This window comes from Salvelinus namaycush, chromosome 15, assembly GCF_016432855.1.
Source record: "Salvelinus namaycush isolate Seneca chromosome 15, SaNama_1.0, whole genome shotgun sequence".
Lineage (NCBI taxonomy): Eukaryota > Metazoa > Chordata > Actinopteri > Salmoniformes > Salmonidae > Salvelinus > Salvelinus namaycush.
Window position 1 is genome coordinate 16,235,191 of NC_052321.1, and position 25,763 is coordinate 16,260,953.

The 25,763-nt window shown below is 45.0% G+C and overlaps 1 protein-coding gene across 1 annotated transcript in view; it reads right to left on the minus strand.

The window, feature by feature from the left end:
* Nucleotides 1-937: 937 nt before the first annotated feature.
* The window catches only part of LOC120060223 (regulator of G-protein signaling 6-like), a 60,762-nt gene continuing 35,936 nt past the window's right edge, over nt 938-25,763 (minus strand). The window contains exons 2-16 of the mRNA XM_039009376.1: nt 22,322-22,421; nt 21,082-21,132; nt 20,871-20,977; nt 9,970-10,021; nt 9,245-9,309; nt 8,762-8,838; nt 8,116-8,197; nt 6,771-6,845; nt 4,181-4,285; nt 3,688-3,860; nt 3,061-3,186; nt 2,612-2,798; nt 1,877-1,969; nt 1,239-1,292; nt 938-988 (exon numbers count right to left, since the gene is read on the minus strand). Coding sequence (XP_038865304.1) covers nt 938-988; nt 1,239-1,292; nt 1,877-1,969; nt 2,612-2,798; nt 3,061-3,186; nt 3,688-3,860; nt 4,181-4,285; nt 6,771-6,845; nt 8,116-8,197; nt 8,762-8,838; nt 9,245-9,309; nt 9,970-10,021; nt 20,871-20,977; nt 21,082-21,132; nt 22,322-22,421 — 1,398 coding nt within the window. The remainder of the gene's footprint in view (nt 989-1,238; nt 1,293-1,876; nt 1,970-2,611; nt 2,799-3,060; nt 3,187-3,687; nt 3,861-4,180; nt 4,286-6,770; nt 6,846-8,115; nt 8,198-8,761; nt 8,839-9,244; nt 9,310-9,969; nt 10,022-20,870; nt 20,978-21,081; nt 21,133-22,321; nt 22,422-25,763) is intronic.

Here is a 25,763-nt window from a genome sequence, read left to right on the forward strand (position 1 = left end):
GCAGGAGGGACTGGTGCACTTCACAAAATAGATGGCATCATGAGGCAGGAAAATTATGTAGATATATTGAAGAAACATCTCAAGACATCAGTCAGGAAGTTAAAGCTTGGTCGCAAATGGGTCTTCCAAATGGACAATGACCCCAAGCATACTTCCAAAGTTGTGGCAAAATGGCTTAAGGACAACAAAGTCAAGGTATTGGAGTGGCCATCACAAAGCCCTGACCTCAATCCTATAGAAAATGTGTGGGCAGAACTGAAAAAGGGTGTGCGAGCAAGGAAGCCAACAATCCTGACTCAGTTACAGCAGCTCTGTCAGGAGGAATGGGCCAAAATTCACCCAACTTATTGTGGGAAGCTTGTGGAAGGCTTCCCGAAACGTTTGACCCAAGTTAAACAATTTCAAGGCAATGCTACAAAATACTAATTGAGTGTATGTAAACTTCTGACCCACTGGGAATGTGATGAAAGAAATAAAAGCTGTAATAAATAATTCTCTCTACTATTATTCTGACATTTCACATTCTTAAAATAAAGTGGTGATCCTAACTGACCTAAGACAGGGAATTTTTACTCTGATTAAATGTCAGGAATTGTGAAACTGAGTTTAAATGTATTTGGCTAAGGTGTATGTAAACTTCGACTTCAACTCTATGTATATCTGTATATGTCCCACTATGCCTCATTGAGCTTGTATGTAGCCCTACTGTATGTGCTTGTACTGTGTTCATGCCATGTGGTGAGTGGGTCAAGCCCCCCCCCCCCCCCCCCCCCAGCTGGCATGATCTGTGGTTCTGTGAGTAGTCCTAATTCCAGCGCTGCATGGTACTGTCTGTGACCCACCAGAGCAAAGCTCCCCACCCCAGCAGCGCTCCTCTCCCTGCATGGTCATGACCCCTCCAGGGGTGTCTGTCTGTGCCCTTCCAGCCCAGGCAGTGTCAGGATGACTGCATCAGCCCTGTCAGCCGCTTGCCCGTCAACGACTTGCCCTGGAAAATGGAAACAAACTTTACTGGCTGAGTTTTTGAAAAATAATGCAGTTTGTGTACAGTGCTGTGCCAAGAAAGTACTAAGACTAGTTACCCCTGCATACATGTTGAGCACTTACCTGTCCTTAAAATGGTAATAAATACCATCAAAAGACCTCTGCACTACTAGCCTGCACAATTATATTGAACTTGAAAAAGATCTTCATTAGGTTGCGTGCCCGTGATACAGCCCCAGTTCCTGGTGACTTACCACACTGCGGGTGAACTTTTCCAGGGAGGTACGGCGGCCCTGCTCACCCTCTGTCTGTGAATAGGGGAAGCATGGTGTGGGGGTGGGAAACGGTGAGAGGCACGGGGAGGGGATGAGGGAAGATTAGAAAAGTGTCAAGGAAAAACACAGGTTACATTTTAGGCCATGAAGCCAGAAGCAGTGGCTGTGGTAGAAGAGCTAGGGGCCAGGCCAGCAGGGGGGGGGGGGGGGGGGGGGGGGGGGGGGGGGGGTCTTTTAAGGGGACTACATAACACATGGATGCACTGCTGCTGCTCACCAAGAGAAGATGATGCTTTGATCTGCTGTGGTGCTGATCATCCTAGTACACAGTATAACAGGACTTGCTTTATTTTCAATTTTAGAGAGCTGTGAATGTATAAATCTGAAGGAGTCAAATAATATAATAAACTGAACGACATGAATACTCGAGCAAAGGTAAGCCGTCTCAGTTCAGATGTAAATGGTGATATAGTATCTGTAGAAAGTGTGGATTTGAGAATAAAGTTGCATCTTCCAAATAAAAGTATGGAGTGCTTTCAACCATATTTAGTAAATGCATATTATCACAGGTTTAAGATGGTGGAGTTGTGACTGAGTAGGTGTTAGTTACAGCTCACCAGCTTCTTTCTGGCTAGCAGGAGGTCCTGATAAATGGTGGATCTCAGGAAGCGTGCATAGCTGTCACTTTTCATCAACTTGAAGATGTGTTCCTGGAGAAGAAGGAGAGGTGGTTGATGTGTGTGTGTGTGTGTGTGTGTGTGTGTGTGTGTGTGTGTGTGTGTGTGTGTGTGTGTGTGTGTGTGTGTGTGTGTGTGTGTGTGTGTGTGTGTGTGTGTGTGTGTGTGTGTGTGTGTGTGTGTGTGTGTGTGTGTGTGTGTGTGTGTGTGTGTGTGTGTGTGTTGAGTTGAGTTGATTATGTAAGAGTGGGAACGAAGGAGCTGAGTGTAAACCATGCTTGATGATAACATGGTGGGAAGAAGGAGTCTCCTGAGATGGCTGAATGAACACAAAGCCATCGTATAGCCATTGAAGCTAATGCACCGTGAGGCAATTTCCCTCAAACAAAGCAAATACAGTTCGAATCTAGGATGAATGCATGTGCCATTCACAGGTATTACTCAGCCCATTAGACCCTGAAAAACATAGTTTCTTCACCACCATTCACTTAATTTCCTTTCACTCCATCTGTCCATCCACCCCCCTCTCAGCCAGCAGTGTGTGGGTGGGGATTATGATGTTATGTGTTTGTGTGAGTGGTTGAATGTGTGTGCAGTAGTAGCAGTAATATTGACAGTCTGTGTGGGCGTGCATGCATATGTGTTTGAGTGAATATGGGAGACTGTGATATGTACCTGTGCGTCCTCATAGCTGTATCGTCCAGGATCTTTTAGGTTATGGCTGGTGAGCTCATAGCTGTGGGAGTCCAGGTTGATGGAGCTGGGTGCACCCTCTGCCAGGAACTCCTGCCAGATCTCCTGGGCCCTGGCCGCCACGTTCTCAAGGGGCCTCCGCTTCAGGTCCTGCACTGCCAACCAGAACCTAGTCAAGGGGCACAGGTAGGGCACAGCCAATAGAGATCAGTGTCTGCATTCACTTCCTTGTGTTAAACTGCCAGGAGAGGAGAGCACCCCCTTGTGGACATGCATAGCGGTCATTCCATTTAATCTCATTGCTGCCACTCAAAAGCCTCTATTGGCCTGGGGAATATAAATGGATGTGAAACAGTAGAAGGGAAGAAGATAGTGACAGTGTTATCATTGGGAACTGCGCCTGCCTGAGCCTATAAGGCTCCACCTCTCACCGGAGGTTCTCTGAGCTGAACTCTGACTCCAGGAACTTGAGGAAAGCGTCCCGTCCCGCTGGGTCCTTGAGGGCCTCCTCCAGAGAGAAGCCCCACTTCTTCACACGGTGCTGGCTGGGGTCCCGGCTGCTCACAGGGAAGAACGGAGAGAGACGACTGTGAGGCATCTCAGAATGCCAATCAAACCTAGCATAGAGCTGGTTTACTGCACATGCTATTCTCACACTACGCTCCCACAGTACATACGTTGTGGGTGTGCATGCTGTTTAAAATGTGGAGGAATAGGGAAAGAAAGAGGAGCTAGCCATGGGGGTATCATGACATTTCGGTCAGCACCTGAGAGCACTAACCCTCTGCCTGACCCCACTAGTCATTTGAGGAGTGATTATGTTTGACTAGTGAGGTCGGTCCATGGGGCCTATGGCCTCACGCCACCGGAGGCTGTTGAGGGGAGGATGGCTCATAATAATGGCTGGAACGGAGTAAATGGAACGGTATCAAACACATGGAGGCCATGTTCGATTACCATTCCATTTATTCCATTCCAGCCATTCCTATGAGCCCATCCTCCCCAATTAAGGTTCCACCAACCTCCTGTGCCCCACACTGCCTCCCCAATGAACCCACCTAGCCTCCAGGTCCCAGAAACTCATGTCATCGCTGATCCAGGGGTTGGACGGTTCAATAGTTGACGCTAAAGGATCGTAGACCATGAACTGCTCTGTGTAGCTCATGAGGCTGTCTGCTACTTTGGACATTTTCATACAGTGTCTGTCCAGCTGCATGTTCAAGAAGGAAATCTGAGAGAGAAAAGACGGCAGAATGAGAGAGAAGCTCATTAATCAAGAGGAGAGTTGGCGTTATGATTGATGAGTGAGACAGACAGACAGACAGACAGACAGACAGACAGACAGACAGACAGACAGACAGACAGACAGACAGACAGACAGACAGACAGACAGACAGACAGACAGACAGACAGACAGACAGACAGACAGACAGACAGACAGACAGACAGACAGACAGACAGACAGACAGATAGGCAAACAGACAGACAGCAGGAAATAATGGATAATGGCAGTGTTAGTAATGACCTGTCAGGAGCATCACAGTGTGTTACCTCCTTCTGCACGTCCTCTCTGGTGGGCTTCCTGGCCGGCTGGGACGGGAGGGACTGGTGGACTGAACTCTGAGTCTGGGTGTCGTCTGTTACCCCATACACCGACTGAACATGGACAGAATGGATATACAAGTCTGTTATTTGTATTTGTATTTATTATGGATCCCCATCAGCTACTCTACCTGGGGTCCAGCAACATTAAGGCAGTTTATACAATTTTAAAACATTACAATACATTCACAGATTTCACAACACACTGTGTGCCCTCAGGCCCCTACTCCACCACTACCACATATCTACAGTACTAAATCCATGTGTATGTATAGTGCGTATGTTATCGTGTGTATGTGCCTGTGTCTGTGCCAATGTTTGTCTTGCTTCACAGTCCCCGCTGTTCCATAAGGTGTTTTTTATCTGTTTTTTAAATCTAATTTTACTGCTTGGACGGTTACAGTTTGGACAGTTACTTGATGTGGAATAGAATTCCATGTAGAATTCCATGTAGTCATGGCTCTATGTAGTACTGTGTGCCTCCTATAGTCTGTTCTGGATTTGGAGACTGTGAAGAGACCTCTTGTGGCATGTCTTGTGGGGTATGCATGGGTGTCCGAGCTGTGTGCCAGTAGTTTAGACAGACAGATCGGTGCATTCAACATGTCAATACCTCTCATAAATAAAAGTAGTGATGAAGTCAATCTCTCCTTCACTTTCAGCCAGGAGAGATTGACATGCATATTATTATTACTAGCTCTCTATGCACATCCAAGGGCCAGCCGTGCTGCCCTGTTCTGAGCCAATTGCAATTGGCACCTGACCATACGACTGAACAGTAGTCAAGGTGCAACAAAACTAGGGCCTGTAGGACTTGCCTTGTTGATAGTGTTGTTAAGAAGACAGAGCATCGCTTTATTATAGACAGACTTCTCCACATCTTAGCTACTACTGCATCAGTATGTTTTGACCATGACAGTTTACAATCTAGTGTTACTCCAATCAGTTTAGTCATCTCATCTTGCTCAATTTCCACATTATTTATTGGAAGATTTAGTTGAGGTTTAGGGTTTAGTGAGTGTTTTGTTCCAAATACAATGCTTTATGTTTTAGAAATATTTAGGGCTAACTTATTCCTTGGCATCCACTCTGAAACTAACTGCAGCTCTTTGTTGAGTGTTGCAGTCATTTCAGTTGCTGTAGTAGCTGACGTGTATAGTGTTGCAGTCATTTCAGTTGCTGTAGTAGCTGACGTGTATAGTGTTGAGTCATTTCAGTTGCTGTAGTAGCTGACGTGTATAGTGTTGAGTCATCCGCATACATAGAACTCTGGCTTTCCTCAAAGTCAGTGGCATGTCGTTAGTAAAAATTGAAAAAAGCAAGAGGCTTAAACAGCTACCCTGGGGAATTCCTGATTCTAACTGGATTATATTTGATAGGCTTCCATTAAAGAACACCCTCTGTGTTCTGTTAGACAAGTAACTCATTATCCACATTATAGTAGGGGGTGTAAAGCCATAACACATACGTTTTTCCAGCAGCAGACTATGATCAATAATGTCAAAAGCTGCACTGAAGTCTAACAAGACAGCCCCCACAATCATTTTATCATCAATTTCTCTCAACCAATCATCAGTCATTTGTGTAAGTGCTGTGCTTGTTGAGTGTCCTTCCCTATAAGCATGCTGAAATTCTGTTGTCAATTTGTTTCCGTATTGCTTATTCACTCACCCTCAACACACGCACACAGATACATACATACATAAACAGAGACAACTCACCCTCAACACACGCACACAGATACATACATACATAAACAGAGACAACTCACCCTCAACACACGCACACAGATACATACATACATAAACAGAGACAACTCACCCTCAACACACGCACACAGATACATACATACATAAACAGAGACCACTCACCCTCAACACACGCACACAGATACATACATACATAAACAGAGACAACTCACCCTCAACACACGCACACAGATACATACATACATAAACAGAGACAACTCACCCTCAACACACGCACACAGATACATACATACATAAACAGAGACAACTCACCCTCAACACACGCACACAGATACATACATACATAAACAGAGACCACTCACCCTCAACACACGCACACAGATACATACATACATAAACAGAGACCACTCACCCTCAACACACGCACACAGATACATACATAAACAGAGACAACTCACCCTCAACACACGCACACAGATACATACATACATAAACAGAGACCACTCACCCTCAACACACGCACACAGATACATACATACATAAACAGAGACAACTCACCCTCAACACACGCACACAGATACATACATACATAAACAGAGACCACTCACCCTCAACACACGCACACAGATACATACATACATAAACAGAGACCACTCACCCTCAACACACGCACACAGATACATACATACATAAACAGAGACCACTCACCCTCAACACACGCACACAGATACATACATACATAAACAGAGACCACTCACCCTCAACACACGCACACAGATACATACATACATAAACAGAGACCACTCATCACTAAAAGCCTTCTTCTTTACCTTTTTCACCCTCTGTGGATTCTTCTCTCTCTGGCACTTGCGAATGTCCATCTCTGTGGTGTTTACACAGCCTGGCTGTGAGAGAGTTAGTTTCCAGGTCAGATTATAGTGGGTCACCAGAAACATCCTTCCCTAGCCTGGAGGCTAGACTTAATTCAACACTGGAGTTGGCTAATACAGAGCCCCACTAGGATCCAAATTAATTCAGGCTAACCCAGGCCCCACCAGACATTAAAACACTTTATTGTTCTGACAGTGGAGCCCTACAGGACTTTCACTGTAACATTCCTTGTCCTTTCATCATGCCCTCTCTCTATCCCTTCAGACCTTAGCACCACCACCTCCTCCTCTCAGCTTATCACCACAACCCTCCTCCTTTCAGTTTACCACCACCTCCTCCTCTCAGCTTAGCACCACCACCCTCCTCCCCTCCTCCTTTCAGTTTACCACCACGTCCTCCTCTCAGCTTAGCACCAGCACCCTCCTCCCCTCCTCCTTTCAGTTTACCACCACGTCCTCCTCTCAGCTTAGCACCACCACCCTCCTCCCCTCCTCCTTTCAGTTTACCACCACATCCTCCTCTCAGCTTAGCACCACCACCCTCCTCCCCTCCTCCTTTCAGTTTACCACCACGTCCTCCTCTCAGCTTAGCACCACCACCCTCCTCCCCTCCTCCTTTCAGTTTACCACCACGTCCTCCTCTCAGCTTAGCACCAGCACCCTCCTCCCCTCCTCCTTTCAGTTTACCACCACCTCCTCCTCTCAGCTTAGCACCAGCACCCTCCTCCCCTCCTCCTTTCAGTTTACCACCACCTCCTCCTCTCAGCTTATCACCACAACACTCCTCCCCTCCTCTTTTCAGTTTACCACCACCTCCTCCTCTCAGCTTATCACCACAACACTCCTCCCCTCCTCCTTTCAGTTTACCACCACGTCCTCCTCTCAGCTTAGCACCAGCACCCTCCTCCCCTCCTCCTTTCAGTTTACCACCACGTCCTCCTCTCAGCTTAGCACCACCACCCTCCTCCCCTCCTCCTTTCAGTTTACCACCACCTCCTCCTCTCAGCTTAGCACCAGCACCCTCCTCCCCTCCTCCTTTCAGTTTACCACCACGTCCTCCTCTCAGCTTAGCACTAGCACCCTCCTCCCCTCCTCCTTTCAGCTTACCAGCACCCTCCTCCCCTCCTCCTTTCAGTTTACCACCACGTCCTCCTCTCAGCTTAGCACCAGCACCCTCCTCCCTTCCTCCTTTCAGCTTACCAGCACCCTCCTCCTTTCAGTTTACCACCACGTCCTCCTCTCAGCTTAGCACCAGCACCCTCCTTCCCTCCTCCTTTCAGCTTACCACAGGGCGATGGACGTCCCAGAATGCCCTCTCCTGGCTGTCTAGGATCTTCCTCTCAGCCTTGTCCTTCTTCCTGTCGATCCTGAGGGTAGGGGAGAGAGGACAGAGCCAAGTCAATACTGAGAACACAGACAGACATGTCACTCTTAATGAGAGACCAGAGGAGGGTAAAAGCTCAAAGTGGAAGTCACAACTTGTTTCGTCACCAAACAATCTGTGGTTTGGCCGCTGGCTGGTAGGGTACAACTCTTACATAACTGACATTTACTGATCAGTGCTTGGTTGGACTGTTTCTCTCTCTCACTCTGAATGTAACAACGCTAAAATGTATTATCTCTCAACTACAGTAAATACTTAGTGCTCAGACTATAATCATTTGAAAGGGTAATCATGACCAATTAGGTTTTTCTCATGTCCTGATATCGTGTTTACAAATGTCAACCAGCAGATGGCGATGTAGTGGAAGGAACAGTGATAAAAGTCAATGAGTAAAATATCACCTAGAAAGTAACCGAGGGGTATGCATCTGGCACCTGCATCAATGCATGAAATATAAGGAATACACTGACATAGGGCACAATAGACAAAGTATCAAAACCACAATATGTTGTGTGCGTGCTCTTTTGCCTAGTTATTGTCCACTCACTTGACCTGCGCCTCAGCTTGCATGAAGATGAACTCCCACTTCCTGGCGAAGGCCCTCTGCAGTCGAGCCAGGTTCTCCTGTAAGACACCCCAATCATAGAGATATGAGGGGTAAGAGTAAACCAGTGAAGGTTCTTGGGTAATTGCATCGCTATAATGCTTTTTGCTGCATAGAGCTAGCCAGCTCAGCTTAACCAGGAAGTAATATCACGGCTGTTGTAATTTGCATATAATAAGGGCATCTGCTTGGCAAATGAGCAATACAAAACATCTGTCATACATATTAAATGAAGTCACCTATTTGAATTGTGGGGAAAACAACACTCTGACCAAACCTATATAGCATGGAATAGACTAGAGCTCAGGAGCATGGCATGTGATCTGAGAGAATCTGTAGTTGTGTAGTTGATACCTCTGTTAAAGAGTCAGTAGTGTATTGATAGTGTACTGACGACAGTTCCAGTAGGGTGAATAGGGGACTCACAGCCTCGTAGTCAGCTAGCTCCAGCCTGGCCTTGTTCTGCATGGTGCGCTTGCACAGGTAAATAGCTGCAGAGGAGAGAGAAGACAGCAGAGTGTAGTCAGTTACTTACTGTTGCTTGGCAGACTGCCTGCCTTTAGTGATATTGCCAAACAAATGTCACATATGCTGTATCGCCAGTTGTAAGTGTAGTTTATTTCTTGCAAACAAATGCCACCTACTCGGTTTCCGCCTGAGTAAATCTGTTCTGATCAGAGTGCGGTGAGCAATATTTAATGAGACAGTTGGCAACTTTTCCATTTACATAATCAGGCTGGAGAAATGCCATGCAAACATGAAACCCTGGAGATGTACAATAATGTCACGTAAGACCTCTGTACCCTGATTGGCTAATATAGCGCTGCAGACCTGGGGGTAAAATTAGATCCTACTGGGGAGATAGTGGGATGCATTACAGAGTGGGCCACTCAATCAATACTGGGTGTGAGACAACAACAGATCCATAGTCTGTGTTTACACTCTAGGCAGGAGGATATGACACAGTCTGGGCCAGACACTCTGCTCTCACTCTGCACTGAGCAGGGCTATAGGTTAGGCTGGCAGGGAGGGGCATCAGGGGGGAATAGCTGGGGGTTACGCATAATGAAAATATGAGGGGTAACATTTAGACACATTTGAGTTCAATGATATTTTCTCAATCCACCCTTAGGGACCACAACATAACTTACCATAGTCTGTGTTTTCAGGTTCCCAACAATTAGAGGGCCAGAAGTATGGAGCCTGAGGAGGAAAGTGGAGAGATCATTAACTTACTCATCATCTTAAGATCATTTATACATCAGAGCATCTGCACAAGACTGGAGAGGGTCTCCTTTTTACTGTTTTTCCTAATGTTGATGCAGACAATTTTCTCCACGCTGCCCCTAGGAGCAGTGTTTGAAGTAAACAGTTCCTTTTCTTTTTGATTCACTCAGTAAACATTTTTGTGTTGAGTATGTGGATAAAAATGTTCAAATAATGAGGTTTTAAACACATTTCTTAGACACAGTTTGGTTTGAAGATGGGCAGCCCTGGTTTTAATATGCATGTTGTGTCCAGTCCACCCTGACTCATAGCCCTAAGTCATGTTGAGATGAAGATGCTGGAGAACACACAAACCGTCCATGCTCTTTGTTCATGCCTTTCCCTCTCTACGAACATGCTGAAGTTAAAAGAAGATGAGTGGTGTGATAATCAATGCCCTTCTTATGCTCTGCATAACTATCTAGGTAAGAACAATAGCTATATTCTCCATCCAGATTTCTTTGATTATTGCAATTGATATTTCAGATTCACAGTTCATTCCATGATGCATAAATAATGTATTTCTCAGATCCATCATTTCTAATGATGGGCAGAATTAGAATGCAGAGATGTGCTGAGACATCTCCAATATCACTCATATAATTAGCTTAAAGCCCCCATGCAGTCTTTGTCATTTTATTTTTAAATCTGCACTGTATGTCTAAAAGATCACTGTGAGTGTTTAGTGAAAATGTGTAATGTAAATACTCAGTCTGATCATGTGGGTGTTAGGAAACAAATGTGAACATATTTACATACACAGCCCTGATTGGCTGATAGGATGGTCTAGAGCCGACCCCCTTACCCAGATGAACAGTCAGATCACACTGTGACATCATGATGTGGGCCAAAAGTTCTATCCCACCTGAACAGGCTGAAATTTCAGGATTTCTTTTCAAACAGCTCTTACACAAAAAGGGAAATCTCATAATTTTCACAGTTTCTGAGTGTTATTTCGACCTCATAGTGTGGAAATATCATAACTGCACTGCCCCTTCAACAACAAAAGGCTAACAAGATGATTGAGATATGAATATGTGTCAGAATCAACACAATAGACAGGTTAACATGTATTTTCTCAAGTCTAAACCAAACTGCAGCAGTGACATTTTATGGTGTGACTCTGCTCATAGCCGCGGGAAGTAGGGGTGCTGAAGGTGCTGCAAATTGAAATACCTTTGCCAAAATTATTTAAAATAAATGTACAAATTCAAAATACTACACCAGAGAGCATAATTTAGCCACAGAGGATCAGTAGCTTTTAAAAAATAGCTGTGGATTAAGTTTTATCACAAGCAATTTGGGCAGCATGCATGCCAAATATAGAACAGCTTGTTGCATTGTGGCCAAAGACAAATAATCTATAGAAGAATTTTGGAACCTTTAACCCTGGCACTTTGACTGTTAAAATCATGGGTACACGAGCATTGTTTGCCAGGCCTGACTTGGGGTGCGATTGTAAATTCAATCTGGAGTGCCAGAGCATTGTCAGATTATCCGTTTGTAAACTCAGAGCGTTCAGATCGCACACTGGACACTCTGACCGAGGAGTAGGGTAGATCCACGTGTTCTGACCTCACAACGGCAGTCATGCACCCAAGCTAACTGACTAACGGTGGCTAGCTTGCTAGCTACTTCAAGACACAAATGTGAGAACACCTCACTCTGACCATTTTACTCGCCCTAGCAGAGCTGGTTAGGCTGTTTTCATTTTATCCAGAGCGTTGGCGACTGTAACTCTGCTCCTGGCAACAATTTAATTAAGTTTCTTTGCTGACGATTACTGACTACGGTCCTATTCAATGAGTGTTGAGCGTTCGTAAATGCATCAGTTACTCACACTCAGACGAGAGTGCTCTGAAATCGGAGTAGATAGCCAGAGTGAATTTACGAACGCACCCTTGACTGGGAACTGTCATCTATGGATTATATTTCTATGGTTGGTTGTGGCTGTCAATTAGCTTTTTGCACATTTCTAAATGCACAAGAAAAAACATCGGGATACCATTTGGAAAGCAAATGCCTACTGCTGAAAATAGAAGACTAATCTGTCTGTTGAAGCTAAGAATTTTTAACAAGTGATTGCATTTAGAATTGTTGTGCAATAATTGATAAACAAGATACATACAGTGCATTCGGAAAGTATTCAGACACCTTGACTTTTTCCACTTTGTTAGGTTACAGCCTTATTCTAAAATGTATTAAAAATATATATATCATCAATCTATACACAATACCCCATACAAAGCAAAGCAAAAACAGTTTTTTTGAATACTGAAATATCACATTTACATACAGTTGAAGTCGGAAGTTTACATACACTTAGGTTGGAGTCACTAAAACATGTTTTTCAACCACTCCACAAATTTCTTGTTAACAAACTATAGTTTTGGCACGTTCATCTGTACAAACAATAGTACGCAAGTATAACACCATGGGACCACGCAGCCGCCATACCGCTCAGGAAGGAGATGCGTTCTGTCTCCTAGAGATGAACGTACTTTGGTGCGAAAAGTGCAAATCAATCCCAGAACAACAGCAAAGGACCTTGTGAAGATGCTGGAGGAAACAGGTACAAAAGTATCTGTATCCACAGTAAAACGAGTCCTATATCGACATAACCTGAAAGGCCGCTCAGCAAGGAAGAAGCCACTGCTCCAAAACAGCCGTAAAAAAAGCCAGACTACGGTTTGCAACTGCACATGGGGACAAAGATCGTACTTTTTGGAGAAATGCCCTCTGGTCTGATGAAACAAAAATAGAACTGTTTGGCCATAATGACCATCGTTATATTTGGAGGAAAAAGGCGGAAGCTTGCAAGCTGAAAAAACACCATCCCAACCGTGAAGCACGGGGGTGGCAGCATCATGTTGTAGGGGTGCTTTGCTGCAGGAGGGACTGGGGCACTTGGAGTGGGCATCACAAAGCCCTGACCTCAATCCTATAGACATTTTGTGGGCAGAACTGAAAAAGCGTGTGCGAGCAAGGAGGCCTACAAACCTGACTCAGTTACACCAGCTCTGTCAGGAGGAATGGGCCAAAATTCACCCAACTTATTGTGGGAAGCTTGTGGAAGGCTTCCCGAAACGTTTGACCCAAGTTAAACAATTTAAAGGCAATGCTACCAAATACTAATTGAGTGTATGTAAACTTCTGACCCACTGGGAATGTGATGAAAGAAATAAAAGCTGAAATAAATCATTCTCTCTACTATTATTCTGACGTTTCACATTCTTAAAATAAAGTGGTGATCCTAACTGACCTAAGACAGGGAGGTTTTACTCGGATTAAATGTCAGGAAGTGTGAAAAACTGAGTTTAAATGTATTTGGCTAAGGTTTTTGTAAACTTCCGACTTCAACTGTAAGTATTCAGACCCTTTACTCAGTACTTTGTTGAAGCACCTTTGGCAGTGATTCTGGGAATTCTTTAGTATCATGCTAAAAGCTTGGCACACCTGTGTTTGGGGAGTTTCTCCCATTCTTCTCTGTAGATCCTCTCAAGCTCTGTCAGGTTGGATGGGGCACGTCGCTGCACAGCTATTTTCTGGTCTATCTAGAGATGTTAGATCGGGTTCAAGTCTGGGCTCTGGCTGTGCCTCTCAAGGACATTCAGAGTCCCGAAGCCACTCCTGCGTTGTCTTGACTGTGTGCTTTGGGTCGTTGTCCTGCTGGAAGGTGAACCTTCACCCTAGTCTGTGGTCCTGAGCGCTCTGGAGCAGGTTTTCATCAAGGATCTGTCTGTACTTTGCTCTGTTCATCTTTCCCTCCATCCTGACTAGTCTCCCAGTCCCTGCCACTGAAAAACATCCTCACAGCATGAGGCTGCCACCACCATGCTTCACCGTAGGGATGGTGCAAAGTTTCCTCCAGACGTGACGCTTGGCATTCAGGCCAAAGAGTTCAATCTTGGTTTTCATCAGACCAGAGAAACTTGTTTGTCATGGTCTGAGAGTCCTTTAGGCGCCTTTTGGCAAACTCCGAAAACTTTTTTCTTCTTCTCCCACACAATTGGCCGAGGCCAATAAAATGTTTGGGCTTTTCAATATTTTTATCTGCCAAAAGCCAGCTATTACTGGCTAACGGAAACAAGTGACCGGGACCCGGGAAGATTTATAATTTATTGGACATTTTAGGAATTTACCAGTCATCCATATGCATTGGGTGTGTAACTTTCCTTGGTATTTACTTTCCTAAAACAATAATAGTCCACCTCATGTTCAGCTGTGGGAAATGTGAGCACTAAATGCAACAAGGAATTGCATGCATAGGCCTATAGACTTAGGTGTCCACTGTATGATATTAATATTTAAAAAGTAAATATAAAGGAAGAGAAGCTTAGTCCTAGCCCCAGAGAGAGAGAGAGAGAGATGCCGTAGGCATGCTATGACACCAACATTCATTAATTTATCCTTGTCAGATAGGCTACTGCGTCTGCTATACAGATATAGGCATACAGAAGGAGGCTAATTCATACATTTTCTATCTGAATATTTTTTATAAAGATAAGTATTATATTGTTATATTATAGGGGTAACTCTGGTAGGCCTAAAACATTATTCCTCACCTCAAGTTCAACTGTCAGAGTCAGTTGGAGCGCCTGTGCGCACTGCCTTCATGTCATAGGCCTTCAGTATAATAGAGGCTAATAGCCACACCACACCAAACCTTCACAAACGTTTCTAAACTTTATTAAGGTAATATCAAAAGTAAGTCAAGCCATTGTTTATCGGGAAAATATGAGCAGGATATTATATCATGGTAAACACAACATTACAGTTGGAACTTGATTTGGCCAAAGAAAATGGCTCAACAGAATGAAACAAAACACTTGCGAACTGGATTACACATTCACAAAGGTTTTGAACAGGCTGTATTGCAGCAATTACCAAGAAAGGCTAGTGCCTACCATACCCAACAAATGACAGCAAATAGGCTAATGATGTTTATTTTACAACAGGCCTTTACAACATAACCTATCTTAAACTAAATACAGAATTTAGCCAACGAAAATGTCTGATCAGAATTAAACAAAATACATTTTGCATAGGCTATTTAAAGAACTGATTTAGACTAATACATATGCCTACAATAATAAAAATGATATACATAACAAAAATAATAAAACAAACGCTAAAAAATATATATATTTTTTTTTGCATCCTACCTGAATAGCAAGTTGCACATACAGTACCAGTCAAAAGTTTGGACACATTTGTTTTTCAACAGGACAATGACCCAAAACACCTCCAGGCTGTGTAGGGGCTATTTGACCAAGAAGGAGAGTGATGTTGTCCTGCATCAGATGACCTGGCCTCCACAATCACCCAACCTCAACCCAAATGAGATGGTTTGGGATGAGTAGGACCGCAGAGTGAAGGAAAAGCAAGTGCTCAGCATATGTAGGAACTCCTTCAAGACTGTTGGAAAAGCATTCCAGGTGATGCCAGTTGAGAGAATGCCAAGAGTGTGCAAAGCTGTCATCAAGGCAAAGGTGGCTACTTTGAAGAATCTCAAATATAAAATATATTTTGATTTGTTTAACACTTTTTTGGTTACTACATGATTCCATATGTATTATTGAATATTTTTGATGTCTTCACTATTATTATAGAATGTAGAAAATAGTAAAAATAAAGAAAAACCCTTGAATGAGTAGTGTGTAGTGTGTCCAAACGTTTGACTGGTACTGTATGTGTGGTATTAAAAAAGATTCTGCTAATGTCTTATATTATGTAAATGACGTAGCATGCATGAAATATGTTTACATGAAACATCACAGATTTATCTCAAAGCACAGCAGGAAGTTGTCATTAAAAGCGGGGCTTCCAAAGATGCAGCACCTATTTATAGCACAGCGTACCCACACAGCCTCTGTCAAAGCTCCTCAGTGCTGGCCCAGAGACATACTCAAAAGGGCATCAACATACTCAAAAGAGCATGCAGGTCCTCTTTTATTGGCAATGATGACGCTCACTTGTTGCACCACACATAACATCAGAGGAAGGGTATTTTTAGTCCGATTGAATATGGGTGACACACACGCATCCCCTTCCAGAAAAAGGCACGTCATGCATTTTAATCTGAGGGAAAAGAAGTGTGCATAAATGGATTCTCCGGTAGATTGGGGGAGGAGTGGGATGGGTGAGTGACAGAGAAAAGTGCAGAGGAAGAGAGGACTGCCAGCTTAGCGCTTCCCAAAGGGAGCTGCTCCTAGCTGGGATTAGCCAGCCATAGTGACTCATTATTCTGGAGCTTTTCAGCAGGACTAGGGACCATTCAGCCTCCACTACACTATAACACACTGTGCTGAATGTCACAATGCATGCAGGGCCGGCTTAATGCAGGGGCTTCCTGGGGCTGAAGCCCCTGGGCCCAGGCCCGAGGGTGGACCAAGAGGCAGCAAAAAAAAAAAAGTACAAATAACTAAATAATGAAAATATAAATATGAACTCAGCAAAAAAAGAAACGTCCTCTCACTGTCAACTGCGTTCATTTCAGCAAACGTAGATTGCCTGCAATGACAACAAGCTCAGTCCGATGATGTTGTGACACATCGGACGCGAGTGAACCGCCACAGACCATGACGGACCCTCCACCTCCAAATTGATCCCGCTCCAGAGTACAGGCCTCGGTGTAACGCTCATTCCTTCGACAATAAATGCAAATCCGAACATCACCCCTGGTGAGACAAATCTGCGACCCATCAGTAAAGAGTACTTTTTGCTAGTCCTGTCTGGTCCAGCGACGTTGGGTTTGTGCCCATAGCCGACGTTGTTGCCGGTGAAGTCTGGTGAGGACCTGCCTTACAACAGGCCTACAAGCCCTCAGTCCAGCCTCTCTCAGCCTATTGCGGACAGTCTGAGCACTGATGGAGGGATTGTGCGTTCCTGGTGTAACTCGGCAGTTGTTGTTGCCATCCTGTACCTGTCCCATAGGTGTGATGTTCGGGTGTACCGATCCTGTGCAGGTGTTGTTACACGTGGTCTGCCACTGTTAGGACGATCAGCTGTCCGTCCTGTCTCCCTGTAGCGCTGTCTTAGGCGTCTCACAGTACGGACATTGCAATTTATTGCCCTTGCCACATCTGCAGTCCTCATGCCTTCTTGCAGCATGCCTAAGGCACATTCACGCAGATGAGCATGGACCCTGGGTATCTTTCTTTTGGTGTTTTTCAGAGTCAGTAGAAAGGCCTCTTTAGTCTCCTAAGTTTTCATAACTGTGACCTTAATTGCCTTCTGTCTGTAAGCTGTTAGTGTCTTAACGACCGTTCCACAGGTGCATGTTCATTAATTGTTTATGGTTCATTGAACAAGCATAGGAAACATTGTTTAAAGCCTTTACAACGAAGATCTGTGAAGTTATTTGGATTTTTACAAATTATCTTTGAGAGTCCTGAAAAAGGGACGTTTCTTTTTTTGCTGAGTTTATTAAGGAAAAAATATACTGCATATGTTATATACAGTGCGTTTGGAAACTATTCAGACACCTTGACTTTTTCCACATTTGTTACGTTACAGCCTTATTCGAAAATGGATTAAATTAATCTTTTCCTCATCAATCTATACACAATACCTTGTAATGACAAAGTAAAAACAGGGTTTTAGACATTTTTACTAATTTATAGAACAAAACAAAAACAGGGGCGGCAGGTAAAGTGGTTAGAGCGTTGGGCAGTAACCGAAAGGTTGCTGGATCGAATCCTCGAGCTGACAAGGTAAAAATCTGTCGTTCTGCCCCTGAGAAAGGCAGTTAACCCCTCCCGGGTGGCGCAGTGGTCTAGGGCACTGCATCGCAGTGCTAGCTGCGCCACCAGAGTCTCTGGGTTCGCGCCCAGGCTGGGCTGGGTTCGCGCCCAGGCTCTGTCGCAGCCGGCCGCAACCGGGAGGTCCGTGGGGCGACGCACAATTGGCATAGCGTCGTCCGGGTTAGGGAGGGTTTGGCCGGTAGGGATATCCTTGTCTCAGTATGTAAAATGTAATAAAATGTATGCACTCTACTGTAAGTCGCTCTGGATAAGAGCGTCTGCTAAATGACTAAAATGTAAATGTAAATGTAAATGTTCCCCGGGCGCCGAAGACATGTATTTCGATTATGGCAGCCCCCCACACCTCTCTGATTCATGGAAAAAAGGCTGCCTAAGTATGATCCCCAATCAGAGACAACAATAGACAGCTGCCTCTGATTGGGAACCATACCCGGCCAACAAAAAACTAGAAAAACTAGAATGCCCACCCAAATCACACCCCGACCTAACCAAATAGAGAAATAAAAAGGCTCTCTGGAGACTCTGGACTGCAGACCGTCGCTGGAGACTCTGGACCGCAGACCGTCGCTGGAGACTCTGGACCGCAGACCGTCGCTGGAGGCTCTAGACCGCAGACCGTCGCTGGAGGCTCTGGACCGCAGACCGTCGTTGGAGACTCTGGACCGCCGACCGTCGCTGGAGGCGCTGGACTGCCGACCGTCGCTGGAGACTCTGGACTGCAGACCGTCGCTGGAGACTCTGGACTGCCGACCGTCGCTGGAGACTCTGGACTGCCGACCGTCGCTGGAGACTCTGGACTGCAGACCGTCGCTGGAGACTCTGGACTGCCGACCGTCACTGGAGACTCTGGACTGCAGACCGTCGCTGGAGACTCTGGGCCATGGATCATCACTGGAGGCTTCGGGCCATGGATCATCACTGGAGGTCTGGAGCGTAGAGCTGGCACAACCCGTCCTGGCTGGATGCTCACTTTAGCTCCGCCTTATCTCAGTTCACTGGTCACGATAACAACACCCACCCGTAGCACACGTTCCAGCACTGATCATCCCCAAAGCCAAAACCTCATTTGGCCGCCTTTCCTTCCAGTTCTCTGCTGCCAGTGACTGGAACGAATTGCAAAAATTGCTGAAGTAGCAGACTTTTATTTCCCTCACCAACTTTAAACATCAACTATCTGAGCAGCTAACCGATCGCTGCAGCTGTACATAGTCCATCTGTAAATAGCCCACCCAATCTACCTACCTCATCCCCATACTGTTTTTATTTTATTTACTTTTCCGCTCTTTTGCACACCAGTATCTCTACTTGCACATCATCATCTGCTCATTTATCACTCCAGTGTTAATCTGCTAAATTGTAATTATTCGCTCCTATGGCCTATTTATTGCCTACCTCCTCATGCCTTTTGCACACACTGTATATAGACTTTCTTTTTTCTACTGTGTCATTGACTTGTTTATTGTGTTATTGGCTTGTTTATTGTTTACTCCATGTGTAACTCTGTGTTGTTTTCTGTGTCACACCGCTTTGCTTTATCTTGGCCAGGTCGCAGTTGCAAATGAGAACTTGTTCTCAACTAGCCTGCCTGGTTAAATAAAGGTGAAATAAAGAAATTAAAAAATTTAAAAAGGCTGCCTAAGTATGATCCCCAATCAGAGGCAACGATAGACAGCTGCCTCTGATTGGGAACTATACCCGGCCAACAAAGAAATAGAAAAACTAGAATGCCCACCCAAATCACACCCCGACCTAACCAAATAGAGAAATAAAAAGGCTCTCTAAGGTCAGGGCGTGACAGAATGTTCTTGAGTGCCCCAGCCATAGCCCGGACCTGATCAAACATCTCTGGAGAGACCTAAAAATAGCTGCGCAGCAACGTTTCCCATCCAACCTGACAGAGCCGGAGAGGATCTGCAGAGAGGAATGGGAGAAACTCCCCAAATAGTTAAATAAAATAGAAATAAATACATATTGTATGTGCCAAGCTTGTAGCGTCATACCCAAGAAGACTCAAGGCTGTAATCGCTGCTAAAGGTGCTTCGACAAAGTACTGAGTAAAGGGTCTCAATACTGTTTTTGCTTTGTCCTTATGGGGTATTGTGTGTAGATTGATGAGGGAAAAAAATATTTAATCCATTCTAGAATAAGGCTGTAACGTAACAAAATGTGGAAAAAGTAAAGGGGTACCTCAATTACCTCAACTCGGTACTATGACCCCGTGTATATATTGAAGTTATTGTTACTCATTGTGTATTTACTATTACTTTTATTATAATGTGATATACATTTTCTGTTATTTCTCTATTTTCTTTATCTTTGCATTGTTGGGAAGGGCCCGTAAGTAAGCATTTCACTGTTAGTCTACACCTGTTATTTTCGAAGCATGTGACAAATAACATTTGATTTGAACAGCAATGCCAGATTGTGGGATGCTGTGAGTAGATACGCAACACTGTACATTGTGCCTCTCCAACTGATATCATCTATAATATCAAAATTGTTATTGATATTTATAATATAGTGATAATATCTGTAGTGATTTACCCACGGGTTAAGGGAGAGAACAAGGGTAGTGAGTCCAGACCAATTACAACACTTGACCTGATACTGGGGATCAGACTATAGGAATCTCTCAATTCAGTTACTCTGTTAGAACACTCTCCCCTGGTTTTCTCTGCTTTAGAGCGTAAAGTGACCAGCCACAAGGTATTGAGGCTACTGTTCTGGACAGCGCACAGGATAATTTATGGTCAAAACTCATGTTATGGATGGTGGTGTGGACAGTAAATCCAGTTTGGGACCACTACACTCTTAGAACAAAAGGTGCTATCTAGAACCTAAAGGGGTTATTCAGCTGTCCCCACATAAAACCCCTTGAGAATCCTTTTGGTTCCATGTAGAAAATAAGAAAAAAAAAGTTTCTCTATGTGGACAGCCCAAGAACCCTTTTTGAACCCTTTTTTTCTAAGAGTGTAAGGATGGTACGTCTACCGGTGCCTGAAGTTACCATGGTAGCTTACCTGGAAGCGGTACAGGGTCCCATCATCTTTGAGAGTGAGGACGTGGTCGGAGATCGGGAAGAGGTAGCCAAGGGCAGCGATCAGGCTCCCTAAATGAATGGCTTCAGCTACAGGAGAGAAGACTAACGCTGAGTAGAGAAAAATGGCTTGAGTAGAGACTGACAACAGGGGTCAATCCCAGTCAGGTTGGCTGTATACATAGCAGACATACCTGAGTCCTCAATGGAGAGGTTTTTCATCAGCCACTGCACAATGTCTGCTCCTGGTATTCAAAGCAGAAGAACGGTTGATAGGGACAATGAAATGGCATTGTACACACACAGAAAGCCTCTACTCAACAGCTGCAATAGTTAACAGGTCTCCCCTCAACAATCTATTACTTTTAGCTTACAGCACAGCTACAACGCCCTTGCCTAAGGCTAAATGTGGCATTGCTGAGTATGTGTTTGCAGGAACAATGCAAATGGAACAATGTGATCTTGGTCTAACAATAGGCAGGAAACCACACTGCCCTTTCCCACCTGGACAAAAGGAACACCTATGTGAGAATGCTATTCATTGACTACAGCTTAGCGTTCAACACCATACTGCCCACAAAGCTCATCACTAAGCTAAGGACTCTGTGACTAAACACCTCCCTCTGCAACTGGATCCTGTACTTCCTGACGGGCCTCCCCCAGGTGGTAAGGGTAGGCAACAACACATCTGCCACGCTGATCCTCAACACCGGGGCCCCTCAGGGGTGTACTCCCTGTTCACCCACGACTGTATGGCCAAGCACAACAATTTGATTTGAAACCAGGTAACCATCTTTTCTCTAACTCCTGGACAGCAACATATTTGGCATAATGTGAGGAGGAGTGAGACTGGGAGAGTGAAGCGTGAGCCCAGCAGGCCTAAAGAGACGTCAGGGGGTGAGTCACACTCAGAGCAACGTTACTGGGACCCCCCCCCTCCTCTCCTATTCCCCAGCCCCATGGCTACTGTTGACTCTGTTGACTCACACACACACATACACACACCAGCCAGAACAGTCTTACTCACTCACACTGCCCCCTAAAACCATGTCATAAAACACACAACCAGCCACTCTCTACAATGTCAGTGCCAGACGGCCTCATCTGTCCCCATCTGCAGAGGCAGCAAGTCAAATGAGCCTGAAAGGTCATATTTGCTTTAATGATTCTGACTCTCTGTCTGCTCTCTCTGCTTTCTCTTATTGTATGAGACAACACGCACGCACGCACGCACGCACGCACGCACGCACGCACGCACAAACACACACACACACACACACACACACACACACACACACACACACACACACACACACACACACACACACACACACACACACACAGACACACACACACACACACACACACACACACACACACACACACACACACACACACACACACACACACACACACACACACACAGCTGGTCACCTGATACCACACTGGGGATCTTGGACAGGAAGCTCTTGACAGTTCGGATGGCCACCCCTCCTGCCTTCTCATCCTGTATCCGCATAATGACATCTTCAATCTAACGGGGAGAGGAGACACAACAAAAGTGATCAGGGTTAGAGCACAAACCAAACCATCCACAGTTTCTCCATTAAAATGATTCATTTTCATAAAACAATCCAATTCTAATGTGGAAATCTAGGGTCTGTTTATCCAGCCCCACAATTCCCACGGTAACAAGGCCCACCAATGGGGAGACTAGGCCCATTGAAGATGGCTGTGAGAGCGATTCCCCAGAGGTTAAGATAAACATCACACCTCAAACTCCTTGCAGGCAGAAAGCACCCCGCCACATCACACAACAGCAGCCTAAAATTAGGCACGGCCGCACCGTGCTCGCAGCTCAAGACTCAGACACACACACCCACATACTGACTGACTGTAACAAAGACGATTATGCTTGGATGAATTCAAAGGCCTGATTGTGTGCAAAGCTGATTTGATTTGGCTGCTCCGTTAGCTTCACCATCTCAGAAAGGTCATCTGTATTTATCTGCACTGTTAAATGGGAGATGGCATGGATCGACTCGTTCATTACCATCAATATTCAGCAACAATCAGAAAACGCTCTTTATCAGCCATTTGTATAGAGCCCTATAGGGGACAGTGATAAAGTCACGCAATTCTCAGTTGTGTGCCACTGCCATTCCAGCATGTTCCTGACCCCCTTCTCTCCCTCTCCTCTCATCCATCATTCAAACAGACACATTTGCATGTTCCAGCAGCCTCCTTAGCCTCAGAAATTCAGCTCTGAGCGAGCGCACCAAGAGCCAACTGCCTCCTCTCCTAAGTGGTTGCAGCAGGTTGCAGTTGCACGGCATGCCTCAGTACTGTGTATCTCTGCCCTCACAACGACAACCATAGAGATGTGCAGTATTTTGGCCAATCCCAACTAACAGGCCAAGGACAGTATAAATAAGAATAGGTGGTTTCGCAACAAGTACAAACATTGGTCACTATTTCAACAACCTGCCCCTACAACCATTGTGTCTCTGGTCTGATGACCTGGTGAGAGCAACAATCATAACTCAGTAGACCCATTAGCAGGTCTGTCTCTGGCTAGAAGGAGTGTTGAGAAGACAGCAGGTCTGTTTCTGGCAAGAAGGGGTGTTGAGAAGACAGCAGGTCTGTCTCTGGATAGAAGGAGTGGTGAGAAGACAGCAGGTCTGTCTCTGGCTAGAAGGAGTGTTGAGAAGACAGAGGTCTGTCTCTGGCTAGAAGGAGTGTTGAGAAGACAGAGGTCCGTCTCTGGCTAGAAGGAGTGTTGAGAAGACAGAGGTCTGTCTCTGGCTAGAAGGAGTGTTGAGAAGACAGAGGTCCGTCTCTGGCTAGAAGGAGTGTTGAGAAGACAGAGGTCCGTCTCTGGCTTGAAGGAATGTTGAGAAGACAGAGGTCCGTCTCTGGCTAGAAGGAGTGTTGAGAAGACAGAGGTCCGTCTCTGGCTTGAAGGAGTGTTGAGAAGACAGAGGTCCGTCTCTGGCTAGAAGGAGTGTTGAGAAGACAGAGGTCCGTCTCTGGCTAGAAGGAGTGTTGAGAAGACAGAGGTCCGTCTCTGGCTAGAAGGAGTGTTGAGAAGACAGAGGTCCGTCTCTGGCTAGAAGGAGTGTTGAGAAGACAGAGGTCCGTCTCTGGCTAGAAGGAGTGTTACGAAAACAGTATAAGTTTCTATATTTACTCTTCTGCAAGCCTCACAATCGAAGGCAATTATCTCCTTGCCAACTGGCTAAATATTAAATAGATGACTCAGACACTCAAGTCATGAATCTAATATACCTGAGTAATACATTTTAGATGCGTATGGATTTAATAATAGTCCGATAATGTTTCAGACAGTGGAGAAGAGAAGGAATAGTGAGGCAAGACAATTCTAATTCTCTCATCGAATGACTGCCTCTTTACACAGACTGTGCAGTTGGAGAAAGAGCGAGCGAGAGAGAGAGAGAGAGAGAGAGAGAGAGAGAGAGAGAGAGAGAGAGAGAGAGAGAGAGAGAGCACTAAGATACCACACCACATCAACTCTGTATTTTCAGAGAGAAGAAACAAGGATTTTACAGTACAGTTACATTCTTATCTTTTAGAACGGCACTATCAGTCCAACCAGATTTACTGTCTTCCTGTGTCTGAATACAAACCTTGAGAGAAAACAATGGAAATAGGTTATGAAATTACCTCCATTCGCTGCAATACAATGCCACTCCACACACCCCGAGAGAGACAACAGTAAAAGGATTTGGTTATTTTGTTCTTGTTAAATAATTAACCTTGAACTCCATAACAGGTTTGAAAATAACTAATTATCTCCCCATAGGATGACAGTGGGCATGAAGTACTTAGCAGGGGTACAGAAACCAGCAGTATCTTTTCACTGTGGAAGCTAATGGTATTTGCATCTTGTTGTGAAGGGCTTTTGAGAGCGGAACATTCCTGCTAGCTGGCGATAACAGTACTTTGCCCCTCCACACTGAGCTCTATTAACGGCATTCGGGGAAGAGTGTGTGTGCCTGTGTGTGTGTCTGCTGGGGCCCATTGTCATCCGTCCCTCTTATCTGTGAGGTTACTGAGGGCCCATGCTGCTGTCAGGGCAGTGGCTACTTAGCCAGCCACCCTGTGACGCTCCCTGGCAGGCCATTACAGTGGACTGCTCAACTTATTATCAACACAGAAACACTACCAGGACTTACGGTACTGTATATGCTGTGTGGCTTAGATTCCCAACTGTAGTTTCTACCTCAAACAGTCGTTTCAGTTGAAACAATGACTGGGAGATACAATTGAAGTCGGAAGTTTACGTACAGCTTAGCCAAATACACTTAAACTCCGTTTTTCACAATACCTGACATTTAATCCTCGTAAAAATTCCCTGTCTTAGGTTAGTTAAGATCCCCACTATATTTTAAGAATGTGAAATGTCAGAATAATAGTTGAGAGAATGATTTATTTCAGCTTTTATTTCTTTCATCACATTCCCAGTGGGTCAGAAGTTTACATACACTCAATGAGTATTTAGATGCATTGCCTTTAAATTGTTTAACTTGGGTCAAACGTTTCGGGTAGCCTTCCACAAGCTTCCCACAATAAGTTGGGTGAATTTTGGCCCATTCCTCCTGACAGAGCTGGTGTAACTGAGTCAGGTTGGTAGGCTTCTTTGCTCGCACACGCTTTTTCAGTGCTGCCCACACATTTTCTATAGGATTGAGGTCAGGGCTTTGTGATGGCCACTCCAATACCTTGACTTTGTTGTCCTTAAGCCATTTTGCCACAACTTTGGAAGTAGGCTTGGGGTCATTGTCCATTTGGAAGACCCATTTGCAACCAAGCTTTAACTTCCTGACTGATGTCTTGAGATGTTGCTTCAATATAT